The 20,961-nt window shown below is 37.5% G+C and overlaps 1 protein-coding gene across 1 annotated transcript in view; it reads left to right on the top strand.

Annotated features, from left to right (window-relative positions):
- Positions 1-3,504: 3,504 nt before the first annotated feature.
- The window catches only part of LOC134529922 (toll-like receptor 13), a 40,720-nt gene continuing 23,263 nt past the window's right edge, over positions 3,505-20,961 (top strand). Inside the window, exons 1-2 of the mRNA XM_063364477.1 lie at positions 3,505-3,624; positions 14,329-14,655. Coding sequence (XP_063220547.1) covers positions 14,409-14,655 — 247 coding nt within the window. The 5' untranslated portion in view covers positions 3,505-3,624; positions 14,329-14,408. The remainder of the gene's footprint in view (positions 3,625-14,328; positions 14,656-20,961) is intronic.

Genomic DNA, 20,961 nt, shown 5'->3' with positions numbered 1-20,961 from the left:
ACCTTGTTCTAATTATGTTTCCAACAAATAATGAAACGGGTCAAAATGACAATAATGTCAAACTGGAATTACAGAGTACAACAAATATACTATTTTTAAAAATCTCTTTTCCTTTAAATTTAAAAAAATCAGATTTTTTGAGAAATTTTACTTCAAATACGCGCACTATTAAGGTGTCGAATATCACTTAAAAATACATTTTGGCTAATCCAAACTGCCAAAGTTTAAGGAAACGTTTCTGTCTGCCGAGGCTAAATATTTTTTTAAAATTGTCTATTTGCTTCCAAAACTTCACTCCCTCGCCATAAAAGAGCAAGCTGATATTCTCAGGTAAAGAAGCAAACATCCATTTTAAATCAATGTGCAGTACGGATATTTCGTCTGGTTTCTAGGCGTAATTATGGGTAGTTAGTTTTCTGTTTGTGATCAAAATTTTAAAATTACATTGACTCGAATAAGTCAATCATCATACCTCAGATTATGATTTTAAAAACTTAAAGCATGTGATACAGAAAAAAATATTACTCCTGATAAGTTTATGTAAGGTTTTGCGTAAACTACTTAGCTGGGGGAAAGAAGTAAGCGGAACTGAAAAATAATAAGTATTGATTTTTTTATATAAGTACACGAAATTTGCAATAAATTACGGTGTGGTGTGTTTTGGAATTCACGTATTAATCTCAAAGCAAAAAAATTTATACTAACATGAACTAGTGTAAGCCCTGCTAATAAGATTTTTTTTTTCCATTAAATTGTTTCCTTTGGTTTGTTTACCAAAACTATCCATGACTTCAGGAGAAAAAAAAATTATTGGAATTTCTTCCCATGAAAACCTAAAAATTAAGCATCTTCATCACTCTCATAGTTTGTTAATGAGCTAGCAAATAACATTGTTTCAAAAGGAGAAACCATTTTCATAAATTGTGTTCTGTCAACTGGTGATACTATAAAAAATAGCTCATTTCTGTTTATATTTTATTCACTTAATATTAATTTTAAATTTTTAAGATATAAAATGTCTCATTTCTTTTGAAAATAAATGTGAGGTGATAACTTAAAAGGACCTCTGGGGCTCAAATGGTTATGAACCATGTTAGGTAGCAAATATCTTAGTAACACCTTTAAGAGACATGCCTATGTGCATTTTACATAAAGGAAGCTCGTTTATTTTAATCAATTAAGAATTATTAGCGTATTATTACGTATTCATGTGAGAATTTTTTAAAGTTAGTTAAGGACTGAACTCGATAGACTGTCATCTAATATAACCTATAATAACCGTAATGGATTATTAGGGATAAAAAACTTCATTATAAATAATAAAATGTCAAAATACTAAAATAAGTGGAATTTCACTGGAATACTATTAAAACTACACCATTTTGAAACTTATTGGAGCTTTTCTTTAACAGTTTTTCAGCCAAATTCCGCTGATTTACAGTATTTTTAAAAGTAAAATGTCTATAGTGTTTTGTCTAGATATTATATACCTTCAGTTTGCCATTCCTGCGTATTTGTGCAGAGTTCTTCTAACGGGAATAGTATTTGGGTTGCGTACTCACGCAATGCTGACTAGAGCAAGTTTGTCGAGTTCTTCTTCTTGTCTCTTCATTTCAGCCTCGATTTCTTCAGGCAATCGTCGCTTGTTCGGCTCTGGCTGTGTCGGCGGGACGTAGCTGGCCTTGAAGTCCACTGCGTGCAGCTTGTGGTTCATACCTGCTGTGGGATTCATGCTCATTACGTAATTACATTCACCTTGATGTACAAACACATGCTCTTGGAGTCAGATGGAATGCATCTGGGCTTGTAATCCACAGCAATAAGTTTATGGTTCATTCCTGCTGTAGGATTCATGCTCATTACGTACTTACAAACATTCACCTTGATGTACAAACACATGCTCTTGGAGTCAGATGGAATGCATCTGGGCTTGTAATCCACAGCAATAAGTTTATGGTTCATTCCTGCTGTAGGATTCATGCTCATTACGTACTTACAAACATTCACCTTGATGTACAAACACATGCTCTTGGAGTCAGATGGAATGTATCTGGGCTTGTAATCCACAGCGAGAAGTTTTTGGTTCATTCCTGCTGTAGGATTCATGCTAATTTACGTACTTATAAACATTTACCTTGATGTACAAACACATGCTCTTGGAGTCAGATGGAATGTATCTGGGCTTGTAATCCACAGCGAGAAGTTTATGGTTCATTCCTGCTGTGGGATTCATGCTAATTTAAGTACTTACAAACATTGACCTTGATGTACAAACACATGCTCTTGGAGTTATCTGGGCTTAAATTTTACAGTATGTATGGAAAAGACAATTTTGGGAATTTTTGTTGAAAAAGTCAGCTTAAGTCAAAAATAATTTTTTTAATCTGGAATTTCCAAACACCAAAATGCCAAGTAAGTAATTTATTTCGAATTCGTGAGTTTTGTTAGCGTGGTAATAAATTGTAAGTTGTACCTCGTTTCTATAAAGAATACTTCTGATGAAATTGCGCTAGTTTGTTATGTATATAACTTATTGTATCAACACGTGTATACAGCTTTTACAACAAACGCATTGTCTTCATATCAGTAAGAACTTTGTGATTAGGAAATCTGAAGAACAAAATTAAGACATTTACACTTGTTTCTCATAAATATATGCGAATCATTATTTTGTCGTGTATTTAGACTATTTTTTTCGCTTAATTTTCAACAGTAAGGAGTTTTCTTAGAATTCTTTCCCTGACGGCAAACGATACACCAAGGTTGTGAAGGGGTAAGAATGTACGAGTGAATTTGGGAAATGTTGAAACACGAAAGGGGTTGGATAAACTTTTGAACAAAACTAAATAAGAATCTAGTTAGGAAACTATGCTTTGAGGTGAAACTGCGCAGGCGACGAGCCCTATAGTTTTCCTTCTTATTGACAACCTGCACATTTGTTGTCTAAAATGTTTGTTTGTACGTATTTTTATCACGCGTTGATTGTTTTTACTACAGACAAAGTTTTCATTTGGTTTATGTATAAATGTACTGCTCTTTCAAATTTTTTATGCCACATCTACCTAGTTAAGTTTCGTTGCTAACGAAAATTTAAATACTGATTTTTCTTTACTGAAACGTCGTTTTGTAAACTTATTCAAATGAGGTAAACTTTAAAATAATGCATTGAAAATTCTTTGTGAAAATTAATTCCTAAAAATTTTTTTTTAAATATCCACATTTATATTCTGTTAAAGTGTATGTTGAAACGCTTTGTCTAAAAACTGTTCAACATTTCTCTTAACTTCAAGGTAATAATTTTACCACAACAGAAGCATACAAAATTAAGAACCTCCAAAAATTGGTGTAATGTGTCAAGAAAGATAACAAACATTCGGTTTAACAAGTGATGCGTTATGGTTGAGTTGCCAATTTTAATCTAAAAAAAAAAAACACTAATAGGCTTTTTTTTCTCGGATGGTTCTCAGATAAGATAACATTTACCTTCCGAAGCGATGAGAGAACAGTTTTAATCCGTTTCAAGCTTGGGAAACAAGTGACCATACTAAAGGAAGATTTTATTTACAGGAAAAAAAATATTAAGCTGTTATTAATCGTAGAAACAAATGACAAGAAATACTTAACGTGAGTTTGCTTGCTTTATATTGGTTTCTGTTAAAATCTAAGCATTAGAGCGATTAGTTCGACCTGCTGTATTAGAGGTTAGAGCGTGTGGTAGGCGGGCAAATGTTCGCTGGTTCAGGAATATTCTCTTGAGGAAGATTTGCCTTCAGTGTTAAGGATAAGATGTTGTGCTGTTCCTTCGCCGCCACAATACAGAAGGGAAATTCATCTCGTCTACTGCACGGTCATAAAACTATCGGAGTAAATTATGTTTCAATAATAGGTTACGAACCAGCCTGCAGTAGGAGAAAGCTTTGGTAGTTTCTAGCTCGGCAGTGCACAGCACGACATCACTGTACTATGCTTATGTGCGTAAGAAAACACTTTGTTTTCAATATTACCAAATACATTTTTAAGATGCGGTATAATGTATAGAAATAAACTTTTAAGTAAGGTTTTCTTTCACGAATGTGAACTGATTTGTTTTATTTATGGTAGGGCTTGCATTACTTTTTATGTTATTTATTAAGTTTCTTTAATTGTTTTCTATTGCGTGGTTTATTATTTAGTGTTGGCGTAATATTTTTAATTTTTCTAAAGTGTAAAAAACACGAAAATAATTGTAAACCGGCCTAGAGCTGAATTTCGTTCGTGTATAAATAAATAAGCTCAATGTGAGAAGATTTTAAAGGCTCCAAATGCTGTGTTACAAAGATTATAAACTAAATAAATTGGTAAATCTTCTAAAAGGGCACACATACGGCATGCATAGATTCAGAAGAAAATAACATAGGCGATTTGAAAACTGATCGGGAAATCAAGGTGGTGTCTGTTTACGCAGAGCATTTAATGATACGCTGAGGGCAGATGAATAGTTCTGTTTCCGTATTTCTTTTTTAAACTGTATTTTTAGAAGAGTAAAAATGGCTAACACGCATGCTTTCAGAATAATTTTTAGTGGCGAAACACCTGGTACAGTTTCTTGAAAGCACTCAAGGTACTTGCATTACTTTATGTTCATTTCCCTGCCATATAATACTATGGTGACCGCTCAAATATGATAGCTGCCCAATATAGGACGAGAAGACTGCGCACCAGTTCAGAGCCTTGAGCTTAGAGGCGATATCTTGCTAGAAGCACCAGTGGTCCTCACACTACAGATACACCCCTGACTAGGTGGGCTCCTGGTCCCTGTGTAAGCTCCGCCAAGGGCCCAGTTTTGACTGTTAGGCCGCAGTCTTTGGCTCGTTTCGGATAGTTTCGTCCTCTTACGTCCGATTACGTCGTAAATTTTGGACTTGTTTGAAACTTCAGAAGCACCGAGCCAAGTGGACAGTAAAAGGGACAGAAGCTGAAGCAAAGTCTGTAATTACACATTCAGACAAGCAGAATATGTTTTTAAATGCATATTTATGTGTTTGTACGAATTCGGTGGAACTAAGCATTGGTTTTCTCAGTGTTCCCAGTTATTCCAAAATTATTATATTTTAACTGTGCGTTAATACGTTACTTTATGTGTTTTGTCTGAGTTTTCGATTGTATTTTTCAAGCCCTTCTTATTAAATATAGTTGATTAAAGCATGTATTAAACCTTGCTTTGAATATTAAATCAAACTATTCTAAATGTGGTTTTTAGCTATCAAATCAGCAATCGTAAAATGTTATCAAAAGAAAAAAAATATCCAAAATACATTTTACTTGGCTGTTTGCTATGTATTGCTAAATATAAGTAAGACTTTTGTACAATAAAAATAAAGACTACACAAGTCAAGTTAAAACCTAGCGAAGCCATACTATTCTTCCGATCGCTACAGAGCATTATGCATCCTACATTAGTGGTGACTGCATGTATTACACAATGAACTATGAATATTTGTTACTTGTATTTTATAACTAAGTTATATATGTGAGTATTGTATTGATTGTATGTGTAGCCATGTGTAAAGCCATGTGTAGCCAAGTGTGTAGCCAAATGTCGATGTGTAACCGTGCGTAGTCATGTGTGACTTGTGCAGCAGTGTGTAGCCATGCCCGTGTGTAGCCATGTGAAGTCATGCGTAGCCTTGTGTAGTTTAATGTCTAGCCACGTGTAGTCCAATGTGTATCCGAATGTGTAGCCATGTGTCACCATGTGTGTAGTCAAATGTCTGTGTAGTCGTGTGTGTAGCGTGTGCATAGCTAGCTGTGTATAATCATGTCCAGCAATGTGTAGTCATCTTTACCCATGTGCATCCGTATGTGTAACTGTGTATGTAGCCATGCGTGTACATCTGAATAACTATGTGTGGCTACGAAGTGTGTATTCACATACTTGCATGTGTAGCCTTGTGTAGACTTGTCTAATGTCTAGCTACGTGTAGTCAAATGTGTTGCCACGTGTCATTGTGTTTGTAGTGTCTGTAGTCGTGTGGGTAGACGTTTGTAGTCATGTGTGTACATGTGTTTTGGTGTGTAGCCATGTGCAACCGCGTGTGTAGTAATGTGTGTAACCATGTGTAGATCTGAATGCCTATGAGTGTGAGTATTCAAATGCCTGCATGTGTAGTAAGTGTGTTGCTGGATTCTGAAGATAAAATAGTCCTATAGAAAGTGTAAACAGTGCCAGATGTGAATACTATATCTATCGTTCGACTATATTGTTACGAGAACTGTAGCGACGATGCTGGCCAGCTAGCTCCCGCGCCTGCCTACCGGTGGGGGGGGGGGGGGTGGATGTAATGTGCCGTGTATTAGGGATTTAGGCACGTTTTATTTAAAAATTTTGTAATCTTAAATATTTTTGAAAATATATATTTTTTTTCTTTTCTTTTTCTCTCATCTTATTTTCTTTACGGCCAGGCCCTCAGCCTCTGTTCTCAGAGGCGAGCTGATTCTCTTTCCCAGCCTCATGCTAGGCTAGCATTCTGGCTAATATTTCTCCCGCCTCCAGTCACGTCGGAGGCCGGTAACTTTATTTCTTCGCGGGTCTCCTTTTGCCTACAGCAGCTTGTGAAGCAGTGCTGAGCCCTGCTAACTCTGTCACGAATCGGTTTAGGGTTCACTAGCAGCAAGACACGACAGGAGGATCCCGTGGGCCTTGTGTCCCACAGACTATGCATTTTTTGAAGCCATCCTCCTCCTCCTGCTCACCCACCACTTTCTTCTCAGAAGTGTGGCTAGGGGCGACGACCGCACGGGTACGTTAACCGAAGTCAAGGCCATCTCAGGCTTGACAGCCGCAGTTACGATTCTGGACTTTAGCGACACCTAGCGACGGCTGTGGTAACTAATGCCACTTGTGAGGCGTCGGCAGCGCCGACACTACCGCGCTCGCGCGGAGGTAACGACAACCTCTCTCCCCTCCTTATGTCTCAGGCCGCTAGGTGGCACCACTGGTTACTCCATTAACCCCCTAGCTTGACACACTCGTCGGCCACAAGTCGATTTATTAGTACTTCTGCTCGCCACCAAAAGATAGCGCCTCAGTCGCGCAGTCACTCCAGTAAGATCTAATTTTTTTATGCCGGACACCTTCGGGTGGACTCGGTAATTTTCGGCTCAGAGCCTAACCCCCCTCCCATTCTCTAGAGACCCCGCGCTTATGATATTCTGGTGATATCCCGCTCTGAACTTACTTCGGTGCGCGCCTCCTGACTGACTGGTACCGTTTGTATCTGCGATCTTCGGCGAATCATCGACATCGTATATTATGTAGTCTTCTCAGACTAGAGGGATGGAGTCCCTAGCTAAAATTATTAACCAGTCAGTAGTTTAGTTGAAAGTAGAGAAACTTAGTATTTTTATATAAATTATTTTCTAATTATTCGTGATGACTTCCGTGGCTACCGCGAATCGTGGTTCGAGTTTGCGGATACGAGACGCCCTCTCCTGAGCGCCAGGACCAACACCCTGTTTTGGTAAGTCTTGACGTCATCCCCCCCTTTTAATTTCCCTCTATTGGCCTTTTGCGCCATTTAAGTATACTGTCTGGAAACAGGTCTAATTCTTTGGAATTTGGACCTTTGTTTCAGACAGGGTTCCAAGTTTGGGGCAACCAAAATCCTCTGCCAGAACCTCTGGAGTCGGTTCCTGCGCAGAATCCAACATCATTAGGCCTACCACCTCGATCACCGTCTACCTACAGCCCCGGGTGATACCTGCATAATTCTATCTTTTTATTCACGAACTTAAAAATAGTGTAACCCAGTTAAGACAGCGGACAGTAAAAAGCAGTTCGAGGAGAAGAAATTTATATTATGTTTTGGAAGGACTATATGTACAACCTTTAAAGTTACCAATGTTAATTTCATTCTTGTTTTTAAATATTTTAATTTTTGTTAGTCATTCAGGGCCGGCCCTATCGTAAATAACGTTAAGGAATATCATATAATAAGTGTAATTGTGAGTTATGTAAATAAGATCACTTATCAATGAAAAACAGCCTTTACTAAGGAAAATTTAATCTATAAAAAAGAACAATGATTAATAAAATAAGGAAGTCTAAAGACGTAACAGTTGTTTTTATTTATTTAATATATAATAACGATCCTTTTACTCCCAAGTATTTGTAGGGAGTCCCTAAATTTTCTTTGTTTACTCCTAGTGTCGCCTCTGTTGTTGACTTTTATAGTTATTAATTGAGGGCCCCAGTAATCAAAGCTTCCAAATCTTTTAACCTTATTATTTAATTATTCTTTAAGACACTTGGGGTATTACAGTAAGTAGCACATATCTCTCCATTACCGCTACACACCTAATCTGATTAGCAGTGGCACCTCGCTTCCCCATGGAGCCCGGAGATTCTCTGTGGCTCAGGAGGGTTCGGCGCATTCACAGAGCCCCTTTTGCGTGAAGTAGCGTAACCAGAACGCATTGTTCGTGGAGCTTCGAGTGTTTAGTCAGGGATTCAGATGTCGCGACACATCAGAGGGTTTCGAGACCTCTCCATGTCGGGACTTAACAGGTATTTAAGACAGAGGCTGGCTTGCGGCGAGTTGTGTGAGGGTGACAAGGCTGGTGGCAATACCGGCGAGTGAGTGCGAAACTGGCGAATCCTCGGAGCGATTAGGAGCGGAGTGAAGAGGACGAGAGACCCCCTTTGTGGGCGATAGCGAACGACGAGCAACGAGCTTCGTGAGCGAGGATTGGTGCATCGAGGACCGACCGAAGCATACGAGTGTTGTATGTGCGGCGGACGAGTGAGTAGTGTGAGACAGTGTGTTGAGACAGGTGCGCAGTAAGACACGGAGAGTAGAGAGAGCCAGTGGGAAGAGAGTAAATTGTGAAATCAATGAAAGGTGGTTCATTTTCCTACATACGATTAAATTGATATTACTTACTTAATTATTATTGTAAATATGAATTATAAATAGGGCTATTCTTCCGAACCTTTTTTTTTTAGTTCGTTAGAATATGATTTTTCGATAGGCATCCTATTATTGTCTGTAGTGTTGTCCCTGCGATGCAGACATTTTTGGCTTATTTGTTTGTAATAGGCTTAACAGTAATCGTAAAGAACGTCAGGTAATTCCATACATGATGCGTCATGGTCTCGAGACTTGATTTATAAGCTTGCAATGTATCTTAAAGTGCGTATCACGTTAAGGTCCTATCATATTTTTGTGGTTCGGAGATTTTTGGTCTTTATGCATATATTTGCCGTACTGCGTATGGATCTGTAGTAGGCGTTTTGGTCCGTATGCTTGTAACCTATTAATTGACCGTATGCGAATGCATATATACACTGTAAAAATCTTAAAATTATATACAAGGGATGTTGAAAAACTTGTACAATTGGGTACATTTTGCATAAATGTTCCCAGAAAACCAAATTGCGCTACAGGCTTTGGTAAAATAACATTAACGTACACTGTTATTACAAATACAAACGAGTTAAACTATAAATTTGAATGTATATATGAAGTTACACTTACAGCAAGTGTTAAATTAATCAGTGTCCTGTTTTTGTCACTACACTGTATTTATAGACACAAACATACGTCTTTGTAAAAGAGCAAAATATTTGTCAAAGTAAATTCCTACCTACCAATGAATTGCAAAAATTATAAATAAATATATATACACATTTATATTGCAATTTATACCGAAAAAATCCCAGTTGATTTACATTAGGTTTCGAAAGTAATTTTCCCATTTCTTAATCATTTACTAGTTTGCACGATGTTTGAGAGGTCAATACGCTATAAACTGTCAAAAATATCGTGAGTTCGATACTCTACTTAATAACTTTGATCGTTTAAGAAAATTCTTTGAATAATTAAAGGTTATTACATTAAAATTTGTTATAGAGTACACACTGTTCATTAAAATCTATAAGATATTAAAAATATATGTTTGGAACTTTTACTAAAAATTAACATGTTCATTGTCACTGTAAGTTTACTCAAAATTGCAGTAAAATTAACTGACATTTGTGATAGTTATACTCATACAGTTATGTGTAAATTTATATATCACGCATATTTATTTATCAAACCCTACCGAACTTTAACTTTAACACTTTTGATAGTAGTTTTACTTTAGCACAAGAGTGAAAACAAACCAACATTTGTGTAAAATTACACATTTTTTAAACTGTGTATTATTGCCCTATAGTATGCGCAAAGTATGCCGAGTGGTGCATCGGAAGGCTATAGCAGGTCTGAGACCTCAACCCTTAAGCTTTTATTTTCCCTATATTACACACAAAGTATACCATTATTGCTGCTGAAGGAACCAAAGTTCGGAGACACTTGATCCATAAAGTGCTGATTTAGGCAAAATGTCCAGCTATTGTGGTTACTTAAGGTCCCGCGGAATGGCTACGCTTGGTCTATATGCTTGACATTAGTCATGACTTGGGTGTACTGAAGGCCTCGTGGTTCTGAGAAGCCTATTCCAAATGCTTATGGTTGCCCCTGCTGTGGTCTTAAGGCACACTATGGTATGAGCTTATAGGATGCCTAATGACACTATCAATAATAAGTTGGGCCTTGTATATATTCCTTGTTCATAGTCAAGATTAGCAGCATGCTTGTCGAAAATTTAGTAATGAAACAATGTAATATTAACGATAAAAGTTTAGCCCAAATTATTTTTATACTGTCCAAGAATCGAAATATGGACTCAAATAATTTATAAGTCATCCATTAGGCACATGACTATTTATTCGGACGTGGTCTCAACCCAAAAACACCAAGAAGCAGGTAGTTGAATAACTATAGTCACGAAAGCCTATGATCAAGATATAGTCGTATATTGTTTACTATGTTCTATATATTATTTAATTTTTTCCCGAAAGTTTTTGTTGATAATTAAGGATTTTCAATATGCAGCTGCTAATAAATAATTAATTAAAACAGGAGACGTAATATAGTAGGTCATTTATCCGATATTTTGAATTATCGTTTTTCTTACTTTTATATTGTTAAAGAGTAAGGAAACAACTTCCAAAAGGTAAGCCTAACTAATAATAAAGTGTTTTATTTCTTAGCTAATATTTACACTTTGAATTAAATTACAACACTTAAAATGTTTGCCTGCAAATCAAACACTCTTTCAAGTCCACAATTTACTCTCCCCACTGGAGCTCGACTCGACAGTGGCTTTTTCTACTGCTCGTCTCTTACCGCGAACCTCTTCTCAACACACTGCTTCGCATTACTCACTCGTCCGCCGCACATAAAACACCCAGATGCTTCGGTCAACGATACACCAATCTTCGCACACGAATCGCGTCACTCGTCGTCCACTATCGCTCACCAAGGGGTCACTCGCCCTCTTCACTTCACTGTCCTCACAGGCCATTATATCCGTTTATATACCTACCAAGACCCGACCTGGAAAGGTTTCGCAGCTCTCCGAAGATACGCGTCATCAGAATCCCCGACTTAAAACTCGAAGCTCCAAGAACAATGGCGTGTTAATAACGCCACTTCACGCAGATGAGGCCCTGGGAAAGTTCCGAATCTTCGAGAGTCGCAGAGGAATCTTCGGGCTCAATGGGAAGGGGGTAACAATGCGCCGCTGCTAAACTGACTAGACGTATGTATAGCGGTAATGGAGGCATGGGCGATACTCACATCACGCCCCACCAGCTGACAGGTGCGCGGGCTGCTGGGCAGCATCGTCGCTGGAGTCCTCTTAACAATAAGTTTTTAAAAATATTTTACGTTTTTTTCCCTTAAATGTAACGTGTTTTCATAAATTGCAGAATTTCAATTGACTGTGCGATTTCAGCTGCAATAAAATAACAATAAACAAAAATATGTGACTATATTTATACATACATAGGCTACTTATATTAAAACACACTGAAAACGAATGTTTGGGAGCCGATCTTCGTATCGCAGTTGGAGGCAGGTCGACTTTCAGTGCACGGGGATAACGGTTCGAGTCTCGGGCAAAGAATGAGTATAAACGTGTAATGTCCAAACATGGCCAAAAACATGTCACTAGTCAAATAATAGAACAATAAGTAATGCAATTGTCCAAAATAAGTCATTAAAGGGCGATTTTTGGCTCATTGGTAATAGTAGTATAGGTATATTGGTTCCGACTGAGACTGGAGTCTGAGTGAGGATGAGAGATGAGATACGCCATTTTGGATTGTGACATCACGGCGGCATTATTGTTTGACCTTGACCTTCGACCTTGATCTTGAACTTCAACATTTGCCCAAATTGTCAAATATTACTAAAATTTTTCTAAAGTTTGCCATAAAATTCCCAAAATCCACCACAATGTCCAGTTTTTTAGAAAAAAATTCCACCCATAATCTTAAAAAATCAGACGAAAAAGGTCTTGTGGTTCGGAGACGTCTGGACTATACGCCTGATTTTGAACATAACCTGGTTTCGTGGTCCGAAGACACTAGGCCTATATGTATAGCATTGTATATGATCTGGTTGGAAGGTATTCCATGCATCGAAAAAATATTACTTCCATGCTAGACACAGCGATAACATATTTATTTCGTCGGACAGGTATCTTGTATAGTCGTTTTTCGTAGAGGGAATCATTTGTAAACTCAACAAAAGGTAATGGGAAACAGAATTACATTTTATTGAAAGTTTTATTTACTATTATCACTGACCGAGAATCAAACCCAGAACTGGGATCTATCAAGTTAATCATTATTTTAATGACTTTATTATATTTGGAATTTTTCCCGAATTTATAGCTTAATAAATACTAATTTCCAAGATGGTGGCCTATCTGTCATCATCGGCTTACTAGAGGCTGGGCATATGAGGAATATAAGCTTTTTTTTTTTTAGTCTTTTTCACCATTTTAAATTGAATAAATATCTTTTACCTTGAATAAATCTTTTGGTATCGAACAAGGATCGAACCGACAGAATCTTTCGAATCAATAATTTTTTAATAAGTGATATTTTGATGAATTTGGGAATTTTCCTCTAATTTCTAGCTGAATAAATACAGATTTACAATATGGCAGCCAAGGCTACCATCAAGATTTCTGACTCTCTGGAAATAAAAAATTACTGCACTCTATTGGGAAAATATTAAACTAACATGGCAGTAGCGCACTCTAGCAAACGAAAACAATGTCGGATCCAAGATGGCGACCTCCAGCAGAAGAAAACAAGATGGCGTGCGTGACATCATACTAGCTGCGGCTATATATATATATATATATATATATATATATATATATACACACACACACACACACACACACACCTTGGCATTAGTGGTGGGAGGTCAGTCTATCGGTTACTTCCGTGGAGGAAGGTACCATTGCCATATTTATTTGGCCCTCGCAAAGTTTAAAGCGAAATCTTAATGTTGTAAATGCGTTTTTTAGTTAAAATTTTATTACACTTTGCTTAGTTAAAGTTTTTTATATATTTAATTTTTTTGATAAAAAATTATGATTTTCAAGATGGTGGACAATTTTCAAAATAGAGAAATGTTTTAATTAAAATTTGTGTAATTCATTTTTTATTAATATTAAGATTTTTCCAGATTTTGTAGCATAAAAATATGGATTTTAAAGATGGCGGCCGTAACGAAAATTGCAACGGTGACATAACAGTTCAAGTTGTGAAGGTAATTACCTAAACGGCTTAGAACAACTTGCTTTTAGGATTCTCAAGCCGCTTTTAGGAAATTTCAAGCCTCTTAACATTTTTAAAGACTAAAAAAGAAAATTTTCTTTAAAAACAGGAATTTTCCCCTCGAAATAGGGAAATTTTATGTTTTCAAATTTTTGATATTTTTTGGTGGAATTATTTCCAAAAAAAAAAAAAAACTTAAAATATTTGCGGATTTGAAGTAATTAATGGAACATTTTGAAGGTCAAGGTCATCCAAGATGACCACCGTGACGCCACAATCCGAAAATGGCCGACCCCATGATCCATCTTCACTCCGATTCCAGTCCCAGTCGGAACCAATAGATACTACTCGTAATGAACTTTACCAGCGAGTCGAACATGAAAAAAAAAAGTAGCTATGGTAATTAATGCGTTATTCTTGATTGATGTGGGTCGTGAGTCAAACCCACCAACTTCTAAAATATATTTAATTAATTTAAAAAAATGTTATTTAAAGACCATACTTAAAATCTTATTAAACGATTTTGGCAATAGTATGTCTAATAGTCAATTCTAAAATAAATTTAAATTAAGTAAAAAAATATATTTGCATGTTTACCTACCCACTTAGATAATTATAACCCGAGTATTAAAATATTGAAAACCTAATTATTTACTTTTTTTCAGATATCTTACTTGTACCAGCAACTCATACAAGCAACCCGGTGTTGAAACTCGTCGTGTTTGAAATGAACTGACAGTGCAGCATGAGTTTGAGCTTGAAAATAGTATATGTTCTGGCAGTGCAAGGCATTTATCAAGCCATCTCTCAAGCTGACAACCACAACAAAGATGTCTGTTTTTTGTCAAAAGAACAATACACCACAGGCATTGACCGAAGCGGGTTCCTCAAACTGGGTGAAAACATGTCTCTGGACGTCGTTAGTCTGATTCAACCTTCCGACGATCCACATTGTGCAGTGATGGTTTCACCGAACTGTTATCAGTGCCCAGGTTAGTATAGCTGCATGCGGAGAGCTTACAGCAAAGTGTCCAATTTTGTGACAGTAAATTGCACTTGGTACAAAACTTCACAATAAAAACTACATAAAACACACACACACACTCGACAGCTTTCAGAAGAAAATTTTAAAAAGTTATTTTTGTATAAAGAATATTGAAGCAAGCAAGTATAAAAAAAAGTAACGATGCAAAAACCGTATTTGCCATAAGTACGAATGTTGGCGACCAAAAATATTGACTGTGTCATATATTCTGAACTTTGCGAAAAAAAACGTAATGACGAGCACCTGCATTTTGACGCGTGATGCTGGAGTGACATAAGGTCGACGGACCCGAAGCGAAGGATGTGATGTGACAGCATTTTCCATTTTTACGCGAACGACAAAATAAATAAATAATTATTTCTTTATAAAATTTTACCTCCCACATACGACGGCCGTCAATGTTAAAAACTTTAGTCCACATTTTAAGATAAACAGGCATGTTCAATCCAAATATTATTTATTATAAAAATAAAACATTTTACGCAAACGAATTAAATTTATTTTACAAAAAATTTATTAAACATAACCTAAAAAATCATTAAATATAAATGAACTATAAATGAATCACTCTAAACATCATACCAAAACCAAATTCTGACACTTATTTCAGTATCATCGTAACCGCGACGCGATGGAAATAGAAAAAAAAAGTACTTTCTAATCGAAAGGTCTTATTTCGTCCGTGAATATTGTCGCGCTGAGATTGTGATGGATCCAGTATAAGCAATCACTGGGAACAGCCACCAAACTAATTTAAAATATTACAATTTAATTTTTTAAAAATTATTTTTTTTTTAAATTTTATTTAACTTTTGGGTGTGATTTTTCTCGCTGTTCCTTAAAGCAGGTGCCCCGAAAAGCATAGAAAAACAATAGAATACACACAATTTAGAGTATGAACCAAATGCACTTACCTTATTAGAATAAATTACGGAACTAAAAAATACGTCCAACACCTTATTCAAAATTAACTCTGAGTTTGAACATTCAATAAGAGTTACAACATTTTAGCTAATAATGTACATTTTTAAATATATGTACTGCACTTGAAACTGCCGCAAATGTCTTAATACAGTTCAGCCTGGTTATCATACTTAAGTTAAATAGCTACACATGGAAAATACTCAAAAAACATATTTACACAAATACTTATTAAATTGTCCTATACAATAATATTTAAATATTTCGACCCGGGCGCGCCGCGGCACCGCATATTTTTATTTCGGGGACGTGTTTACTTATTTTACTTAAAGTAATTCTACTGGCCATAAACTTCACATTCGATATCGTTTAATTCAAGTTTTTCAGGGCGGTCCCCTCGCGCGACCAATCGATATGAAGTCGCATCACTCGTACAGTCGAACTGGGACGCCACGTGACACAGCAGCTGACTCCGCCCACGGGAATGCAAGGGCTTAGGGGACGGAGCTGATGACTACTTGTTCATTGAAGACGTCGCTGTGGAAACCAGGTCTCCCGACCCAGTGCGATCCACCGAGCAGCTACTTGAAGAGAAGCCTTCATTTCACAGACCAGAGAACCAAACGCCCGATCGTGCATCTTCGGTTTTTTTGTTCATAGGTTAGGTTAGCTACATTATAAATACTTTAAAACATTGTGGACGGTTGATTTGGTTAGGATATCTACATTAAAGACACTGTGAAATCATGTAAACGGTTTCCTAGCCCTGGATAGCTACATGTTAAAAATTTATTTGCTAAGCAACCATAAAACGATTTTACAGTATTTTAAATGTAGCTATACTTACCTAATATAACCAACCATCCACAATGTTTTAAAGTATTTATAATGTAGCTAACCTATCCAAATCGACCGCAAAATTTAATGCCACACCGGTTTATACAACGAGATAGAACGGGAAAAAAAAAAGCGAGCATGAACTTCGAGTAACTTCGGGTGTGGCTCTCTCGTCTGTGAAATGAAGGCTTCCCCCACTACTCGCTGGTCGCGCGCGCACGCTCTTGTTCGCCACGAATCCTGCTCACCGAACACCCGTCCGGTGCTCTCGACTCGTGCATTTCGAATACGTAACTTCCACTTAAAGTTATTTAAGTCTAGCCATCACCCGCGGCCAGCGAACACACACTGGGAGCCCGCGAATGCCTCTACGTACTCGTCACTACGTCACTCTTCGCCTCCTCTCCTACCGCGCCTGGCGGCGACGTGCGAACAGTTTTTACTGGCGCGCAAGTTATTTACCGTATTTTGTCGTGATAACTAGGGACATGCATATTTCGCTAAAAGATTCCGAGACTAGCTGAAAGTCAAAACAATGTAGCACCGTCTGTGTTCCGTGATTGGGTGAGTTTCTTTCAGGTGCATGTCGATTGTTACAACACCAATCACATTAAGTCAGTGCGGAATCAAATGCGTCCTGAGTGGCTCGGTAAAACAAGGCGACGACTTCTCTCGCAGACGGCCGCCAATCACAAGGAAGAAACCGCTGGTGCGGGTATACCTTGTTGCAGTCTAATAAGTGTTCAGATCTTTTCGCGAAAAATGCTTGCCCCTAGTGATAACTAGAGACCTGCATAATTCGCGGTTTCGTTGGCCTTCAGGATAGACTGCACATACCCCTGTACACTCGGGCAAATAACGCAAGTTCATGGGATGCCGACTTGTAAGTCGTCTCAGCTGGTTTGTCTGTGATTCGATCCTTCTTTGGTTGAGGGTTTATAACTGGTTGAGATTCGTCCAGATGAACAGTAAGCCAATAGAAAAATTATCTAAGAGGTATATGTGTTTGAATTCTAGCCTATCATCGAATGAATCCGCGAATTTTGCAGGTCTCTAGTGATAACGTCTTATAAATCGATGAACGCCGGCTGCACGCACGAAAATTTGTCACGTTCCGCCTGAGCCGAACGTGCAAGAACCGGCCAACCACCGTGCGAGAAAATCTTCTATAATATCAAACAGGTTTTAAGGCGAGTTTATTTTAACTAAATGTTCGTGATTATATTTAAACAAATTTTTAAAATTAAATTTGCAAAAACTGTAAATAATATTTTAAAATTAAAAGTATGCAAATTTTCATCAATGTTTTCTTATGATGTTATCACGTAAAATTATCGTCCGTAAAATTAAAAAGTATGCAATTTTTCATCAATGTTTTCTTATGATGTTATCACGTAAAATTATCGTCCGTAAACCAACTTTACAGACAACCCCTTTATTATAGTTCATTCTTGTCCACGTATTCTAGGCCTCACGTAAAATACATGTTACACTAAAATGAACAAAATATCTTAAAACAATTTAAACTAAAAATACATAAAAAAAACTTAACGTTTATAAAAATCAGGCTGCCAACTGTACCTTACATTACTAGACAGTGGTTTTAACTAACGTTTACGCACCAGACAAATGAACTAAAATAAACAAAAACAAATTTGCTACAATCAACTAAAAATTATTCAAAATTTATAACCAAGCAATGAACATAATGAACAAAATTAACCAATTGAAACATAAAATTTCCTAGGAGAGCTGCCATTAACGTCTTTTAAGTCTTTTTGTCATAGCGAAGCTAGTCAGAATTTCACAGATGAACCGAACGTGATTGGCCAAAAAATACTTGATTTACTTTATTCACGTTGCGTCTAACGCGTCGCACCTGTCGCGCTATTGTGAGTTAATGAATCATGAGTAGTGTATAATACACATATCCTCCTGGCCCAGGATTCAAGGCTTGGTGTCGGATGTGCCGACCGCCATCTTGTATTGTGACATCACGGCGGCATTCTTAGACTTTAATTCCTCAAAAATTACTCAAAATTTCTACAAATTTCCCTGTTTCGAGGGGAAAATTTGCCGTTATGAGGGAAAATGTCCCGTTTTATTCCTCGAAAATACATAAATTCGGAATTCGAAAAACCTCCAAAGACTTTTGACTTAGCAAAAATACAAATTCCTATAAAAGCGGCTTAAGAGTCCTAAAAGCAAGCCACCTCTAAGCCAATGACTGTTGGAGCCAATGACTTTTAGAGCTAATGACTGTTCGAACCAATGACTGTTGGAGCCAATGACCGTTGGAGACATATCCTATCCTAAAACGGACGATCGCATCCTACTGAGTTGAATGTTCGTGATAATGTACGTCCTTTTTGTTAATTTTGTGTAGACAAGACTGTAGTATCATATCCGACTGATGGGTAGAGACCCGTGAAATTTGCGGGTTCAATGACCTCCAGGATATACGCCAATATCCTCTACACACTCGGGCAAATGCCAACTGTTCATTGGCTGCTGACTGGTGAGTCGTCTCGACTGGGTGGCCTGTGATTCGACACTTCTATGAGTGAGGGTCTCTAATTGGCCCTCAGTCCTCCAGATGAACAGTGAACCAATTACAGAAGCAACACTAAGGTATAATTATTTGAATTTTAGCATAACACGAAATGAACCCGCGAATTTCACGGGTTTCTACTGATGGGACAGAATCATTCTGATGAGATCGTATTTTAACAAGTTGAATTTTCGTCCAAATCTGCGCCCTTTTTCGTTAAATGTGTTTTTTTCACTGTTATTTCGAATGTGCTTCCAAATGATCTTCCTTTTTTCAAAGATTCTTCTGGCCAAGTTCGATAAATAAAATGCAAATGAAATCTGTTGGAGACAAATGTAGATGGAGCTGTAGGAGCACTTAGAGCAATTGGAGCACTTGGATCACTTGGAACAATTGGAGCAGTTGGAGCTGTTGAAGCGATTGGAGCTTTGAAGCTCTTGGAGCTTTGAAGCTCTTGGAGCTTTGAAGCTCTTGGAGCATTGGAGCTCTTGGAGATTTGGAGCACTTGGAGCTGTTGGCCTATTGGAGCAATTGTAGCATTGGAGCGAATGGAGCGAATGTAGCTTGGGAGCTTTTGGAGCACTTGAAACTGATGACCAATTGGAGCACTTGGAGCAATTGGAGCTGTTAGTGCTTTTGGAGCGATTTGAGCGATTGGAGCTTTGGAGCAATTGGAGCAAAGGAGGTCTTGGAGTGTTGCAGGCATTGGAGCTTTGGAGAACTTGGAACAATTGGAGCGGTTGGAGCTGTAACTGCGATTGGAGTATTTGGAGCTTAGTAGCACTTGGAGCTGTTAGTCTATTGGATCAATTGTTGCATTGGATATCTTGGAGAAAATGGTGCTTTGGAGAATTTGGAGCAAATGAAGCATTGGAGAACTTTAAACTTTGGATCAATTGGAGCAATTTGAGCAGTTGGAGCGGTTGGAGCAATTGTAGCACTTGGAGCTGTTGGAGCAATTAGAGATTTGGAGGTCTTAGAGAATTGGAGCTCTGGTAGCAATTGGAGCTTTGGAGCAGTTGGAACATTGGAGCAGTTGGAGCCTACCGTATATTGGTGAGATTGTATTCCTGTGACGAGATCGTATCTCACCACATCGATTTTTCGTCCATATGTGCTTCCTTTTTGTCAAATACATTTGTTGTGTTTGTGTATTGCATGGGCGTTGATTGTGCTTCCTCTTTGTCGAATTGCTTCCGATTGTGCTTCCTTATCGATGATTGTGGTTCCTAATGTGCGTGCTTTTAATTAAATTTGTGTTCCTGTGTGTTCATTGTGTGTCCAATGTGTATACCGTGGGTCCATTGTGTGTGTACTGTGTTTTTATTGCGTGTACTGTGTATGCTGTGTGTCCAGCGTGTGTCGTGTGCAATGTGTGTCCATTGCGTGTACTGTGTGTACTATGTATGTATACTGTGTGTCCAGTGTGTGTACTGTGTGTTCTTTTCTTTTTTTAATGTGTGTTTTCGTTAAAATGTGCGTAGTCAAATCTGTAGTAGCTCAGAATATTTACTGTTTTAAAACCTTTTGGTCTTTATTAAACATTTTTCCGGGATTCATGGTCATTTAGTAAGCGTAAAACATGTTCCGCTCGTCTAATTACTTTTAATTGATTTTTTAATACTTCAGTTCTGACTGTTCGAAGACTTTATCTTGACTGCTTGAAATATATCGATGAAGAATATATCGATGCTATCGATGGATAAGGTCTAGTGGTTTGGAAATGCTTTGTTTATACATCTGAAATTGTCCATTCCCTGGTCTCGTGGTCCGAATACACTTGGTCTATACGTAAAGCATTGTACATGAACTGGTTGGAATATATTTCATACATCGAAAAAAAAAAATGGACTTCCATGTTAGGCAGCGCGTGAACATATTTTAGTCGTCGGACAGTTATCTTGTCCAGAGTTGTTTTTCTTAGAGTGAATTATTAATAAATTC

This window comes from Bacillus rossius, chromosome 2 (assembly GCF_032445375.1).
Source record: "Bacillus rossius redtenbacheri isolate Brsri chromosome 2, Brsri_v3, whole genome shotgun sequence".
NCBI lineage: Eukaryota > Metazoa > Arthropoda > Insecta > Phasmatodea > Bacillidae > Bacillus > Bacillus rossius.
Note: the sequence above shows the minus strand (reverse complement) of the source record. Positions and strands in the feature narration are given on the sequence as shown.